This window comes from Bos indicus, chromosome 22, assembly GCF_029378745.1.
Source record: "Bos indicus isolate NIAB-ARS_2022 breed Sahiwal x Tharparkar chromosome 22, NIAB-ARS_B.indTharparkar_mat_pri_1.0, whole genome shotgun sequence".
NCBI lineage: Eukaryota > Metazoa > Chordata > Mammalia > Artiodactyla > Bovidae > Bos > Bos indicus.
Window position 1 is genome coordinate 7046090 of NC_091781.1, and position 16829 is coordinate 7062918.

The 16829-nt window shown below is 41.4% G+C and overlaps 1 protein-coding gene across 3 annotated transcripts in view; it reads left to right on the forward strand.

The window, feature by feature from the left end:
* Nucleotides 1-16829, forward strand: part of CNOT10 (CCR4-NOT transcription complex subunit 10) — a 58488-nt gene that overhangs the window by 5847 nt on the left and 35812 nt on the right. Inside the window, exons 1-7 of one of the 3 annotated variants that reach the window (XM_070777312.1) lie at nt 3393-3672; nt 9648-9742; nt 10140-10301; nt 11512-11662; nt 14707-14849; nt 15922-16008; nt 16582-16665. In XM_070777312.1, coding sequence (XP_070633413.1) covers nt 3471-3672; nt 9648-9742; nt 10140-10301; nt 11512-11662; nt 14707-14849; nt 15922-16008; nt 16582-16665 — 924 coding nt within the window. In that variant the 5' untranslated portion in view covers nt 3393-3470. Of the gene's footprint in view, nt 1-3392; nt 3673-9647; nt 9743-10139; nt 10302-11511; nt 11663-14706; nt 14850-15921; nt 16009-16581; nt 16666-16829 lie in introns of those variants that run through there. The other 2 variants (XM_070777310.1, XM_019984947.2) reach the window with 2 other exon arrangements.

The following is a 16829-nucleotide window of genomic DNA, read 5'->3' on the forward strand; positions in this document are numbered from 1 at the left end:
CGCTGCAAAGTGTCTGTCCTCATGGAGCTTGTAATATACATGAAAGGCAGATAAATATGTGAACAATGTAAGAAATAATTAGGATTTCAAGCTGTGATAAGTTGTGAAGAGGGACTCTCCTAGGGATTCAGTGGTTAAGAATCCACACTTCCTCTACAGGGAGCGTGGGTTCCATCCCTGGCCAGGGAACTAAGATCTCACATGATGCATGGTGTGCCCCCCCCCCGCCAAAAGAAATGTGAAGAGAAAATAAGAGGGTAAAGGATAACTGAGAGCAGGGATCCTACTTTGAGTGGATTGATGAGAGGAGGAAGGGCTCTGTTAGAGACGACATTTGAACCAGACCCTGACGATAAAGAGCCAGCGGGCCGAATGGGGGAAGAAGGATACAGGTGGGAGGAGTATCCACTGTGCAGACCCCTTGGACAGCAGGAAGACCCCTGGAGCCTAAGCACCGTGAGGACAGGCACGTTTGTCTGTTTAGTAGTGTGCTACCTCCAGCTCCTAGACCAATAGCTGGTGTATCAAAGCACTCAGCATGTTCATAGCCTAGTCAGCAGAGGAAGCATAGCAAGAGGCGGTTAGAATTGTGGCAGAGGCCAGCTTCTTCCAGCCTTGTACAGGCCATGGAAGAAGGTGGGATTTCTTTCTAACTAAAGAGGAGCCTTAGAGATTTCGGCAGGGGCATCCAGGACCTTTTAGTGGCAGCGTGAGAGATCTAGTTCCGACCAGGAAGAGAACCCGGGCACCCTGCCTTGAGAGCTCGAAGTCTTAGCCACTAGTCCATGAGTTCTCGTTTTAAGTGAGCCAGCTAAGTGATGAAGAGTTAGGAGCCTGGGGTGTGAAGTCAGACAGCCTAGGTTCATCCTGCTTGTGCTACTTGTTATTTGTGTGACCTTGGGCAGATTTTTTTAAGAAACCATTTTTTTAAGCCTCAGTTTTCCTGTGTGGAGAAAGAGAATGATTATATCTACCTCACAGTTTTGGAAAGGGCTCAGCGTAGGCCCTGGTTTTTAAAAATGCCGACTAGTATTACTTTAGGGTAGGGGTTGATGGAGAAGAGGGGCAGGTGTGAGAATCTTTGAAGGAGTGAAATTGGCAGAACTTGTGGATGACTCGGACTAGTTGGTGAGCATGAAGCCTTGCTCTTTGAAAAAGGCTCTAAATTGAGCCTGTTTCTTCATTTGTAAAATGGGGGTCCTAATAGTCTTTTAGTTTATTCCTAATAGTTTCCTGATTTATTTACCTCACCTGGTTATAGCTTGTGACGATCAGCTGAGGTGAGGTGTGTGTTTGCTGATTACGTGAAAAAGGGAAAGACGACCAGATGAGTAATAGGAAGTCAGGAGAAGAGTATTTAAAGATGGCTTTGAAATCTTTTTTTTTTTTTTGGCTTTGAAATCTTGAGCCAGGATGACTGTAAAAATGGCAAGAAGACATGAATGGACCTGGTGACCGTCGTATAGAGTGAAGTAGGTCAGAAGGAAAAAGACAAATATGTATTAACGCATACATGTGCTATCTGAAAAAATTGGTATAGACGATTTTATTTGCGAAGTAGAAATAGACACACAGACATAGAGAACCAATACATGGACACCAAGGGGAAAGGAGGAATGTGGGAGGAGCTGGGAGACTGGGGTTGACATGTATCACTACTGATACTATGCATAAAGTAGAGGACTCGCGAGACCTAGTGTGCAGCGCGGGGACTCCGCTCGGTGCTCTGTGGTGACCTCCATGGGAAGGCAGTCCAAAACGAGGAGATATATGTATACGTACAACTGGTTCACGTTGCTGTGCAGTAGAAACTAACACAATGCTGTAAAGCAGCTATACTCCAGTAACGGGTTTTTTTTTTAAACAGTAGGAAGAACAAAATGAGAGAACTTTAAGCCAAGGCTACTTTTATTTTAAACACCCCCAACGTTTTGATTGTTATTAAGTATATGAGGTAAAAAACATGAAGTCCTCTATCACTTCTGCACAGTCTCACTCTCCAGGTAACTGAGTTTGTGTGTTCTTCCAGACCATCAAATATATATTCATACACACACACACACACACACACACACACACGTATCCGACTCTTTGCGACTCCATGGACTGTAGCCCTCCAGGCTCCTCTGTCCATGGAATTCTCCAGGCAAGAATACTGGAGTGGGTTGTCATCCCTTCTCCAGGAGATCTTCCCCACCCAGGGGTTGAACCCCAGTCTCCCACATTGCAGGCAGATTGTTTACCACCTGAGCCTCCAGGGAGAACCGTATATATGTGTATGCCAAAGAAGAAATAAACTGTGCAATACTGTCTTGCCATTTGCTTTTTTCAAGGTCCAATAAGGAATCTGGGTTTTGTTTTTTAAACCTTTTTATTTTTTAATCAAAGTGTAGTTAATGGAGTCTGTACATAAATTATCTTTAAGTGACCTACATAGGATATTTTAAGTGTTTTTAAGATTTAAGAATTTAGTCTTATAATTCCAATTTAAAATGTATAATTGAGTAAATAATTGACTTAGAGTTGTGATTGTAAATTGAAGCCTTTATATTATTGCATGCACATAATTAAAGAGTCACTGTTCTCATAAGCTTAATTTTTTAGATTTATAAGCTATTTGAGTTCTTCGGAAATTTTGTATTTTTAAGTCGAAGATTGTTGCTAAAATGGGTTATATTAAATTATTTAAAGTGGTTAAAATTTTATGTTTGAAAGTGTAAGTGAAATCAAACATTCATCACAGCCCTTTAAAATGAAAACTCCAAATAGAGTAAGATATCTAAGTTGAATGTAAAAGTTTGAGGAAAAATCTCAGCTTTCTGAGCTCATAAATTAATAAGTATTAATATCTGAAAACTATAGTAAATCTATGCCCCCAAACTACTCTCAGGTATGAAAATAAAAATGCTTATCTGCGCTGGTAGTGTTCTGCTTTGCCTGTCTTCCCCAGAGTGTGCTTGCTTTTCTCTTCTTTATCTCTTCTGTGTTCAAGTCTGCAGCCTTGCTGGTCACATGGTGCTCCTCTGAGGTGTGGAGGAAGCAGCCATCGTACGTAGGACTTCGCTAAGACAGGTGTACTTGTTCCAGTGATAGAAAACCACGTGTGAGGCTTGTGAACCTTGGCTGGCTGGTGGCTTTAGTAAACCTGAATTATTTTTCTTTGAAATGGCATCTTTCTTATTTAAAATTTTCCTTCACAAAGGCATCAACATTGTTTTGCAAGTATAGCAGCAGACTTCATTAGGCCTTCATTTCTTTTGTCCTGGGGGAAAATTTTCTTTCCTTGAACCTCATCGGAGCTCTATTTGGAAAAGTGTAACTTGTATGGCAGATCCTCCTCCAATCAGATTTGAATTGTTAACATTCTGTACTGGAATCTGTCTGGGCTTTCAGTTAACTGACTTTTTTCAGTTTGGGGAAAGTGGTGTGTTTCTTTTCTACTTAGTTTAAACCTAATTGTTTGGTTAGAAATGAAGCCTGTTGGCTTAAAAAACGTCAAGGTTTGTGTGCCAAAGAGCTCTGTACGCCTCCATGGTCAGCCCTGTTCATTAGGCCAGAGTAGAAGGAAGGTCAAGCTTATGGATGAACGGTCATATACTCTTTCAATTGGCAACGGAGACTATTTCTGGACAAATAAAGACACATTGTGGAATTATGTGCAGACTCTTTCTGGTAAGAAGTCAGTTACCTCTAAAATGAATGTTTTAGAGACTATTCCTTGGAGAAAACTTGAAAAGTGCATAAAGATAAGGAAAATAAAAATAATAATCTCATTGAAGTAATATTTTTTTCCCTTAAGTTTTATCTTGAAGTAAAAGAATGTAAGTAGAATAATGGCTGGTTAACATGTAAGACGGAGAAGGCAATGGCACCCCACTCCAGTACTCTTGCCTGGAAAATCCATGGACAGAGGAGCCTGGTAGGCTGCAGTCCATGGGGTCGCTAAGAGTCGGACACGACTGAGCGACTTCACTTTCACTTTTCACTTTCATGCACTGGAGAAGGAAATGGCAACCCACTCAGTGTTCTTGCCTGGAGAATCCCAGGGACGGGGAACCCTGGTGGGCTGCCATCTCTACAGTCACACAGAGTTGGACACGACTGAAGCGACTTAGCAGCAGTAGCAGCAACATGTAAGAGGCTGTTTATGAGCTCAGATCTCTAAAATGTCTGTTTCAGAGTCTCTTGTCAGCCTTAGAGTCTAGCTTATCAACGTGCTTCTGTCCTTATTTAGAGGATTTTAGATTTACTTTCACTTTTCACTTTCATGCATTGGAGAAGGTAATGGCAACCCACTCCAGTGTTCTTGCCTGGAGAATCCCAGGGAAGGGGGAGCCTGGTAGGCTGCCGTCTATGGGGTCACACAGAGTTGGACACGACTGAAACGACTTAGCAGTAGCAGCAGCAGCAGGGGCTTCCCTGGTGGCTCAGTCTCCTGCCTATAGTGCAGGAGACCTGAGTTTGATCCCTGGGTGGGAAAGATTCCTTAGAGGAGGAAACAGCCACCCACTCCAGTGTTCTTGCCTGGAGAAGCCCATGGACAGAGGAGCCTGGTGGACTTGTGGGCTACAGTCCATGGGGTCGCAGAGTTGGACACAACTGACGTGACTAAACCACCATCACCACCACAGTTTCTAGAGGATAATGATAGCAGTGGCCACATGAACCAATCTGTTCTAGTGGAAAGTAGAAGCTTAACTCTTCAGTGACTTGGTGAGTTGTCTTGTGTTTCCCTCTGCCCTGTATTTATAAATCACAATTTATAAATGACATTAGGACCCTGAAGCCCTGTTAAAGAATGTCATCTAATGTCGGGAGGCTGTATTTTTAGAAGAAGCTGTGGAGATAACTTGACGGCAAACTAAGAATTGGGGGTATTTGGTTTCAGTTTAGTGTACTTCTGTATGAGGGGAGATACGTCAGGTTTCCTTTAAGAATTTTTTTAAGTATTAATATCTATGCTCATTGTTAATATGTTGACTCTACCTAGAGTTGAGGTTCCATCTCAATCTAAACTCATACTTTGCTTTTTGGGGATCCTGAAATCCTGTGTCCTTAGTTTTACACATTTTAAAGAAATTGGTTTTTCCTGTAATTGGGCACTTGAAAGTTTTGCCAGGCAGGTGTATTGTGTAAGCAGTTGACTTAACAGAAACTCACTGTTACTAGCTTTTTAATGAAAAAGCTGTTTGACAGAGTCTTCTCAAACCAGTGAGCTCTCTTCATCAAACTATTAGTTTTTCCTCTCTGTTAGGACTCAGTTCTTATCTATCTGTATGCCAAGTGGAAATGAAATACTAATTTATGTAACTTTAATTATCAGAAGTAACACTTCTTTAAACCCAAATACCAGAATACCTCTTTTTTTTTTTGTTAGCAGATCTAAGTCTTAGATAAGTTCACAAGTTGCATTTTGTTTTAAAGTATGTGGTGATTCTCAAGAGTATTCAGTCTAAGAATAGGGGTTTCACAGTGATCTAAGGAGCTGTTCACACTAAATGCAATTCATTGTTTATTTGTATATTTAAAGTGCAGAAATCAGTATTTTGTTTAAAAAAAAGCCTATCACAGAACGAGAAAGTGGGAAGGAAGCTAGTATTTAGTTACATCTCTAACCAAAGAGATTGGTGGTCAAGGGGAGACCAGACTGGAAATGTGACTAATTCTAAGACACGTGTTTTCACTGTACTGTGACGATAGGGAAACTGGAGTCTTTACTGACTGTTGTTATGTGCCTGGCCAGGGCTTCCACACGCTCATCTCACACACCAGCAAAGTAATGCTCAAAATTCTCCATGCCAGGCTTCAACAGTATGTGAACCGAGAACTTCCACATGTTCAAGCTGGATTCAGAAAAGGCAGAGGAACCAGAGATCAAATTGCCAACATCCATTGGATCATCGAAAAAGCAAAAGAATTCCACAAAAACATCTACTTTTGCTTCATTGATTACGCCAAAGCTTTTGACTCTGTGGATCACAACAAACTGTGGAAAATTCTTAGAGAGATGGGAATATCAGACCGCCTGACCTGCCTCCTGAGATCTGTATACAGGTCAAGAAGCAACAGTTAGAACTGGTTGTGGAACAACAGACTGGTTCCAAATAGGAAAAGGAGTACGTCAAGGCTGTATATTGTCACCCTGCTTATTTGACTTATATGCAGAGTATATCATGCAAAATGCTGGATTGAGTGAAGCACAAGCTGGAATCAAGATTGCCAGGAGAAATATCAATAACCTCAGATATGCAGATGACACCACCCTTAGGGCAGAAAGTGAAGAACTAAAGAGCCTCTTGATGAAAGTGAAAGAGGAGAGTGAAAAAGCTGGCTTAAAACTCAATATTCAAAAAACAAAGATCATGACATCCGGTCCCATCACTTCATGGCAAATAGATGGGGAAACAGTGACAGGTTTATTTTGGGGGGCTCCAAGATCACTGCAGATGGTGATTGCAGCCATGAAATTAAAAGACGCTTGCTCCTTGGAAGAAAAGCTATGACCAACCTAGACAGCATATTACAAAGCAGATACATTACTTTACTGACACAGGTCTTTATAGTCAAAACTATGATTTTTCCAGTAGTCATGTATGGATGTGAGAGGGTTAAACTATAAAGAAAGCAGAATGCCGAAGAATTGATGCTTTTGAACTGTGGTGTTGGAGAAGACTCTTGAGAGTCCCTTGGACTGCAAGGAGATCAAACCAGTCAATCCTAAAAGAAATCAGTCCTGAATATTCATTGGAAGGACTAATGCTGAGACTGAAGTCCAATACTTTGGCCACCTGATGTGAAGAACTGACTCATTAGAAAAGACCGTGATGCTGGGAAAGATTGAAGTCAGAAGGAGAAGGGGAATATAGAGGATGAGATGGTTGGATGGCGTCACCGACTCGATGGACATGAGTTTGAGCAAGCTCCAGGAGTTGGTGATGGACAGGGAAGCCTAGTGTGTTACAGTCCATGGGGTTACGAAGAGTCTGACGTGACTGAGCAACTGAACTGAACTAAGGGCTTCCTAAAATCAGCTCTTTTGACACTGGGTTCTTTGACATGCTCCTGGAAAACAGTTTTCTAGGCCATTATCAAAAAATAGCAGGACTTCCCATGTAGTCCAGTGGTTAAGACTCCACACTTCTGCTGCAGGGGGCACAGGTTTGATCCATGGTCAGGGAAATAAGACCCCACATGCTGAGCTGTGCAGCCCCACCAAAAAATGCTCATGCCATAAGGGTACCTATGGTTTAATGAACTCTCACAAATCCAGAAGCAACCCACCCCCACCAGCCCCGCCATAGTTTTCTCTGATAGATCTGCAGTCACTAGACCCCTTATCTTCTAAACCTTACGTTAGTTTTTAGACAGACACTTATTTATTTAATGTTTGTTTTTGTTTATTTGGCTACACTGGGCCCTAGTTGCAGCTTGTGGAGTCTAGTTCCTCCACCAGGCATCGAGTTCCTCCACCAGGCCCAAAACCCAGCCTCCTGGATTGGGAGTGTGAAGCCTTAGCCACTGGAACACCGAAAGTCCCTAGGCAGGCATTTAAAAATAAAACTTAAAAAAAGTGATCAATGATCATTATAAAAATTTAGACAGTTGTTAAATGCAAGTTTGTGTGCCTGAGGCACAGTGAGGCCAAACCAAGATGTCAGAGTTTGGAGCAGAAAAAGATTTATTGCAGTGCCAAGAATGGAGAATGGGTAGCTTGTGCTAAAAAAAACCCAAACTCCCCCAACAGTTTGTAGCCAAAAGTTTTTGTAGGCAAAACCTGGGTTGAGACCTGCAGGGTTTGTGGCTTTCCTCTGATAGGCTGGTGCTGAGGTAACCAGAATCGTGTGCTCAGCCTGAAGTTACCATCCTCCGTTGGGTAGGGACAGAGTTCCTGCAAAAGAACTCAGAGATACATATATTCCTTGAGCAGGAACCAGGGCCCTGCCCTGCTGTTTCTCGACTGCTCCGTCTTCCCTGTTTGCTGTTTGAATCTGCCCTTTGAACTTAAGGAAGATCTAGGAGTCGGAAGCTTTTTCCTACAAGCAAGAAATGGGACGGGACGTGGGGGTGGGGGGGTGAGGGGGAAGGGTCGGAAAGTTTTGTATCCAGGAAAACACCATAGACAGAGCCCTCCTGGGTCTCACAGTTAAGAGCAATAGGAAGGAAAGTCATATCTCTCTCCTGTCCCATTCCCTGAAGGTAACGACTACAAACTGGATGTTAATCCTTCCAAATGTTATTCTGTATACATTCAGAATATCTGTGTATTTTTATAAAACATGGAGCTCTGTTGTATAAAACTGTTTGCAGTCTGCTTTTTCTATTTAAGAAGATGTTGAGGATGTTTCTCCACGTCAAGGCATTGTCAGGACTCAACTTGTAACAATTGTTTAGTGTGCCATTGTATTTCTATACCACAGTTTACTTAGCAGTTTTCTTAACTGAAGGATGTTTATTTCTAGTCATTCACTATTATAAACAGCGCTGCAGTGAGCATCTTTGTGTATTTGTAGAGTGAATACCTGGAAGTGGGGTTGTTTGGTCAAGAGGTTGTACATGGACAGGTATTGGTGATTACTTCCCAGGAGGTCTGACCAGTTTACACTCAGACTCGACAGGTGTTGTCCTTGAGTAGTTTAAAACTTGCATTAGCTGAGATTTTTGCATTTATTTGGGAATTTTTTTTAATAAAAAACTAATTTTTAAAACAGTAAATTGTAGGGCAGAAATAATATATACAGAAACTTCTATTAAGGAAGCTTTTTAAGTGTATTAATCCTGGCTTTTCGATTTCTAAGCCTATGAAAGCCTTCATTGCTTGGTAATTACCTATGAATTCTTATCGGTGTCATTTTCTCATTGTTAAATGTTACTACTTTCTAACTAGATGATAAACTTCTTGAAGGCATCTCACATGTGCTTATAAATTCTTCGTGTCTCTAGCGCCTAGCATAGGTTCTTGAATACATGAGATTTGGGGTGTATTGCTGTGGTGGGAGGCAGATCTAGTTCTTTTTTTTTAAGACAGGAGTTGTTCGTTTTTCTTTCCTTCTTTCTGGCTGTGCTGGGTGCTTGTTGTGCGTGCAGGCTTTGTCTAGGTGCAGCTGGTGGGCTCTAGAGCGCTGACTCAGTAATTGTGGCGCACGGGCTTAGTTGCCCCGTGGCATGTGGATTCTTCCTGGACCAGAGATCGAACCCATGTGTCCCCTGCGTTGGTAGGCAGGGAAGTCCCAGGTCTGATATTTTGAAGAGAGCACGATATTCTCAGCCTGGATGTCCTAATGGACAGAGCTATAATCCTTATATAAAGATTTCCACAGCAAAGGGAGACATTTTTTAAGTTTTTGAAAGAATGCTTCATTCCTCAAGTATAACATTAGTTAGCAAACTTCCCTGATGGTTCAGTGGTTAAGAATCTGCACTTCTGATGCAGGGGGCAGGTTTTAATTCCTGGTCTGGGAACTAAGATCCCACTTGCTGCATGGCCAAAAAATAAAAATAAATACAAAAAATACCAATTATTCATTGTAGCTGAGAAAGGTCTGACTTTGGCAACTCCAGGAGGAAGAAGACAATTAAGAGGAAAACTCGGGACGCGTTCACTGGACAGCTGTTACTTCTAAAGAACTATCAAACTTGTGTGTTTGCAGATCAGGGAGCAGAGAAGCACGAAGGGCCAGGCCCGTCCTCTGGGATCACTGATCAAGAGAAGGAGTTGTCCACCAGTGCTTTCCAAGCTTTCACAGTAAGACACGGTTTCTCTTAATCTGTTCCATTTTTAGAATCTGTCAAGCATGAATATTTTCACTGTGAATTTATGATCTTTGCTCTGTACTAATTTAAGAGTTAGCTTCAGAGAGTAGGTTTAGGTTTAAGTTTCTTTAATTTTAGAGTTTAAATATCGTGAAAGGAATGGGAATAATAATAAATAATAATAAGCCATTGCCAAGTTTTTGTGTTTCCAAAATCATATCACAGTTTTTTAATTGATGTGACTATTATTTCATCTAGTGACTTTAGTATATTTAGGGGGATTATATCTTTGTAAAAGCTTTTAAATAAAGATGAATGAAATATATTTGGAAATGAATGTAAAGTTCTTAAAGTTGGTATGTGATTTTGTTTGTGTATTTTTGTTTTAGGCTGGAAATTACGATGTCTGTCTGCAACATCTTACCTGCCTACAAGATATAAACAAAGATGATTATAAAATAATATTGAATACAGCAGTAGCTGAGTTTTTTAAAAGTAACCAGACAACAACAGATAGTTTGAGACAAACACTTAACCAGCTGAAGAATCAGGTAATACCATACATGAATTTCATTATAAGGTATTGTGGTGCTCTCTATGAAATTAAATTAGTTAAGTAAAATTAATGTGACTTTTTATTTGATATTAATAGCACAATTTCTAATGTATCTGCAACATTTGTATTAGTTTTATTTGTATACAATTTATTTTCTAGGAAATGAAGGTATGCTATGTGATTTTACGTTCTGATGCGTTTCAAACTTGAACAGAATAAGCTAATATACAAAATCTGAATGAGCTTTGGAGTTTTGAGAAAGAATTAGAATAGAAATATATGAAAAATGTAGCTGTTGAGATTATAATCTTATAGCTTAAAGATCTGATTATTAATAATAATGTCATTGTTTTAGCATTTGGGGTCAGGAAATGATAAGTCTTTTAAATAGAAGATACAACTTATTTACGGTTTGTGACTTGCCTTGGTCATTGGTCTGGTCATAATAGCATCTCAAGGTTAGACTTTTGATACTGAAGAGGGCTGGTGGCAGACCTTCAGTGCTGACCGCACAGTGAGACCTTACGTAACTAAGAACCTCTGTCTGACATCTCACTTATTCTTCCCAGCAGCCCGATGAAGTAGCTACTACATTTTTTTTCTCATTTAATAGACTTGAACGCTAAGGTACGGATGACTTGTGTAAATTGTCCAAAGACACAGAGCTTTTACGTAGTAAGAGCTACATGAACCCAGTTCTGTTTGGCTTTTGAGCCCCCGTGCTAAATTCATGAGAACCACCATACTGTAGCGTGTCTGCGGGCCCAGTCAGTCAGTCGCGTCCCACTCTTTGAGACCCCATGGACTGTAGCCCACCAGGCTCCTCGGTCCATAGGACTTTTCCAGGGACGAATACAGGAACAGGTTGCTGTTTCCCCCTCTAGGGGATCTTCCTGACCCAAGGATCAACCAGGGATCCAACTACTAGAACTTGCATCCCTAGAGCCGGTGCTCCACAATGAGAAGCCCCCGCTCTGCGACTGGGCAGGAAGCCCCGCTCTCTGCAACTGCAGAAGGTCTGTGTGCAACGGTGAAGACCCAGCACAGCCAGAAATTTACAAAAAAACCTATAGGTCCTATTGACAGTGTGGGAGATTTTAGATTAAAAATGTTGGCCTGCCTTCCTGCTTATTCATTTAGATTCTCGCACCTTTACTCTTTATTTTCTCACTGTTAGAACACAATCTCCTTTGATTGTTCTATAGGTACACTCGGCTGTTGAAGAAATGGATGGGTTGGATGATGTTGAAAACAGCATGTTGTATTACAATCAAGCAGTCATCCTGTATCATCTGCGGCAGTATACAGAGGCCATATCCGTTGGCGAAAAACTTTATCAGTTCATAGAACCTTTCGGTATGTCATCTGTCAAGAAATTTGCCTATCTCCTCACACTTGCAAAGGTCTGTGATACTTGTGTCTAGATAACCTAAATCAGAATCCTTTATGAGTGTTTAAAGAAAGAAAAAGCAGTGTCAGATTATCTTAATGGTTAGAAAAAAAAAATTCTATCACTTCTAGATAAATCTAGGTTTTTCTTTAATATCCTGCTGTTACCCCCACCCCAGTCTTTGAAGATAACTGTTGGAAATGCTGTTTCTGATTGGAAAGATTCACTGATTTTTTTTTTTTCTTTGCTCTTTAAACACTGCCTTCGTGTACCTGATCCTTTCTTTCTTCACTGCTGTATTAAGGAAGGAGTGTTTTGGAAGTGAGGGGGACAGGGTAGTATTTTACTTCATATATTGCCTAATTGAAATTCTTGTAGGTAATCATAGAGTATATCATATAGAATACAATTAGCCTTTTGTTAACTAGCTTACAGTTACCGGCCTCGAATAAGAATGCTAAGAAAAGTAAGGACCACTGCTCTGCGGTGACCTGAATGGGACAGAAATCCAAAAAATAGGGGTATATGTTTAAGTATAGCTGATTCACTTTGCTGAACAGCAGAAACTGACACAACGTCGGAAAGCAACTATACTCCAGTAAAAGTTAAAGTAAGGGCACGGAAAGAAGAGGGCGTGAATAAAGCACCAGCAAAGCTGGACCTAAGAAACGCGTAGAGAGGGCTGTTGGCTTCCAGCCTGTGAGCAAGCGGATTTCAGGTGTCTTGTTCTCTACGAGGTCTTTCTTCCAAATTCAAAACACTAGTGTGTGTTCTTGATTTATAGATCGCTGATTGCTGTTACGGTCACTATAGGACAGATGCCGCTTTGGGAAGATTCCAGGTCCCTGTGCTGACGGCTGGCTGGACAGCTGTCACTGTGGCTCCAGGGAGGCCTTTTCCAGGCACTCTTCTGTCCCTCAGCCCTGAGGACGCCGTGCCGGGCAGACAAGGCAGGAGTGGAAGACTGTGTGACTAGGGACCAGATCCTTGGCCCTGTAACGCTGGGAATCACAGTTCTACTTCTAGGATGGCATGGATGTGTTTTCTCTCTAAAGCTGGTTTTTAGAATTTCCGAAACAGTGGTCATCTGTACTATGAGCACAATATAGCAGAAGGGGATGATAGAGGATAAGGTGTTTGGATGGCATCACCAACTAAATGGACATGAGTTTGAGCAAACTCCAGGAGATAGTGAAGGACAGGAGAGCCTGGCGTGCTGCAGTCCATGGGGTCGCAAAGAGTCAAACACAACTTAGCAGCTGAACCAAACACCAACTCAGTATTCAGATCCATTTCCTTCTTTGAAACTTTTTTTTACTTTATTACTTGCCTCTTCATACAATGTAAGTTTATTGAGCAGATGCTGTTTTGGAGTCGGAAGATAATAGTGAATGCAATCAAGTCTTCACTTTCATTAAGCTTATCTTCTAATGGCAGAGAGAGCAATACAACAAATATGTATTGTGAGGTAGTTAAATCCTGGGCAGAAAGGATTACCCCTAAGGTGGGGTAAGAGGATTGACTGGGGATGTCATTTTTAGATAAGGTAATTGAGGAAGGCCTGGAATAAGACAGTGTTTGGAAAGTGACTTGAGTGAAGAGGAGAGGCAAGTGCTGCAATGGGCGGGAAAGCATCAGAGCCAGAGGTTGTAGAGTACGCAGAGGCCCTGCGGTGATGGCAGTTCCGGGGAGTGAGAGGACGGTGTCACGGGGACAGGAGCAAGTCGGGGCCCGGGGGAGCAGCACACGTCCGGCACTGTGGCCTGGGTAAGGACTGGCGGGTTCTCAGCTGAGGTGGGTAGCCCTTCTAGACGTGTGACCTCGGCACGTCAACTGCATCGCTTAGTCTTAAGTGGATTCCACCGTGGCCGCTGTGTAAGCGCAAGCGTGGAATCAGGAAGGCTTGTCAGGCCCCGGATCGCACCCCGGCCCCATCACCGGAAGCATGGCGTCCCCACCCCTGGGCCACCAGGGGCTTCCCCTGAAATGTTCAGTTCTTGATTATAGCAGCCTTCTTTTCTTTTTGGCATTTAGTAAATTTTTATTGGAGTATAACTAGCTTCCTTACAGTGTTGTGTTAGCTTCTGCTGTACAGCAGAGTGAATCAGCTACGTATATCCCCTCGTGTTTGGATTGCCTTCCCATGTAGGTCACCACAGAGCGCTGAGTGGAGTTCCCTATGCTGCACACTAGGTTCTCATTCGTTCTCTGTTTTATGCATAGCAGTGTATAGGTGTCGGTCCCAGGCTCGCAGTTCATTCCATCCTGCATTTTTCCCCTCGGTGTCTGTATATTTGTTCCCTGTGCCTGTGTCTCTTCCCAGCAGCCTTCTCTTAGACCCTTTCCGTTTGTCTTCTCTTCTGGAAGGAAAGGAGAACGGTGTCATGTCGTGTACCAGCTTACCCCTCCTTCCTGCACTGGTTCTTTTTGTCGTTGGGTCTTCCTCTTGGCTGGTTCAGCTTCTGGTGTACTCCAGTCTGCATCTTGTTTCTTTTGTGTCTCTGATCCCCGTGTTTATTTTCTCTATCTCAGTGCCTAGAAAGGAAGTCTATTTTCCTAGAGACGTAGACCTTTTTAGAGTTAGATGGAACAAGAGATCACCTAGTCCACCCCCTGCCGTGAAGTATTCTCTTCACTTTTCAGGTCGATCAGCTGAGTTTGAATAGTTCTGTGTTGTGCAGAGGCTGTGCATCTATTAAGTAACCAGGCTCTGGAATTAGGGTTTCCTTCCACCTAACATAATACTCCTCATTATAAGCGCTGATATTTGGTAGAGACTTTGCCAAAGGAATTTCGGGCACTAGAATCCCTGATATGCGAGGCCTTGGGAAGCCTAACAGGAGGGCATAGTTGGTACTGCACTTGGCTTCCACACATGGTTCTGGGGAATGAACACTCCTTTAGGTAAAAGCCTCAGGCTTTGCTTTTTAGAGCTTTCTGTGGGGGGAATGGTCTGAGATATTATTTTGGATTGTGACTTTTCTTGTTTTTTCTTTTTTTTCCCCCCCAGAAGAAAAATTTGCCCAAGCAGTGTGTTTTTTGCTCGTAGACCTGTATATATTAACCTACCAAGCTGAGAAAGCTTTACATCTTCTTGCTGTTCTAGAAAAAATGATTTCACAGGGAAACAATAACAAAAATGGAAAGAATGAGGTGAGTGCTCTGAGGTGATCAAATTAAACTGTAAAGTATGTTTAGTGTTTGTGGTTATAAGTAGTATTTTAATAGGTTTATTGAAATATAACTCACATACACAGAATCTGTCGTTTGAAAGTGTACGGTTCAGTGGTGTTTAGGGTACTCACATAATTGTGCAGCCATTACCACTATCTGAATTCCAGAACATTGCCGTCACTCCAGAAAGAAACCCTGTACCTGTGAGCCATCATCCCCATTCTCTCCTTCCCTCAGCCTCTGGTGCCCACTGGCCTGCTTTCTTTCTTCCTTTTGTTTAATGATAGCTTTGTTATTACTTTTTTTTTTTGGCTGCACTGGCTCTTAGTTGCTTTGTACAGGCTTTCTCTCGTTTCAGTGCTTGGGCTTCTCATTGTGGTGGCCGCTCTTGTTGCAGAGCACAGGCTTTAGTATTTGTGATGCATGGGTTTAGTTGCCCCACAGCATGTGGGATCTTCCCAGACTCTGGATAGAACTGGTATCCCTTGCATTGCAAGGCAAATTCTTAACCCACAGGAAGTCCCAAAGAAAGTTTTTTATTTTTTTTTTATTAAAGATTTATGTTATCTTTAGACTGTGGGGGTCTTCATTGCTGCGTGCAGGCTTTGTGTAGTTGTGATGAGTTGGCTTCAGTAGTTGGAGCACGCAGGCTCAGTAGTTGGGGTGGGCAGGCTTAGTTGCTCCAAGGCATGTGGGATCTTCCCAGACCAGGGATCAAACTTGTGTCCCTTGCATTGCAAGGCAGATTCTTCACCACTGGACCATAGGGAAGCCCACAGAGAAAGTTTTTAAAGAGGGAATGACATGATCTGTTCTGTTTTAGGAAGATAATCAGTTTTGCCCAAGTAACATCCCTGCTTTTTAAACCTAGCCCATCATTATACGCAACTGTGAGCTTAAGAGTTTCCTGTCACCCACCCAAATGGGACCTGGGATTCAGAATTTTGAAAATGTTCTCTAAGTGATTCAGATTAGCTCACTTGTAAATCAGTGATTTCAGTTATGGTCGAAAATATTTAATCTTGGATAACTTTGTTTTACTACCCTACAGACTGGTAATAATACCAACAAAGATGGATCTAATCATAAAGCTGAAAGTGGAGCACTAATAGAAGCTGCAAAGTCAAAGATACATCAGGTAGCGTAAAGTTTAAGAGGAGTTGTACCTGACATATATTTACTTGTAGTTATGAATAATGAAGGATGTGATCATTGGAAACAGTAAGTAATTAAAGGCATGCATGTTTATTGGTTTTGAAGTATTAAAGTTTAGAAGCACATTTATCTAAGTATATTTTGCTTAAGATGATAATGCAATATTATTTCTTTTAATTGTCTGTAGAAAATTGAGAGAAATGGCCCAGGAACGTATTGGATGATAAAAATAAGTTTGTAGAATTTGAAAATTCATTGTTAACCATATACAGTTAAGGATTGATAAGATTTTTGTTTGGAACTTAGATATAAATTTCATCAACCATGTTTTAGTTTTTAAAAGTGTATTCCAAGAGAGAAAACTTTTTTTTTTAATGTATATTCCAAGAGTACAGTAAAAATAATCAAAAAAAAGTTTTTTTAAACCCACTTTCACAAGTACCTGGTATAACTGTGTTGTGAATAGATTGGGTTTAATTTTCTTAACTAGAAAGTAAAACTTCAGCATGTGTAAATCCACCACGGTTCCTACATACTAGTGTTTTTCTTTTGACAGTATAAAGTAAGAGCGTATATCCAAATGAAATCCCTGAAGGCATGCAAAAGGGAAATCAAGTCTGTCATGAATACAGCGGGGAATGTAAGTTTCTTGACTTTTTTTTTTTTTTAATGAGTAGCTTTTATGTCCCAAATTTTATTTGCACCGTAGGTATTTGTCAGTTTTAAGTAACTTACGTTTATTGTAGTGTATGTGTACTGCCAGATATAAACCTTTATGTTGAGTTCTGAGCTACTGATCATTCT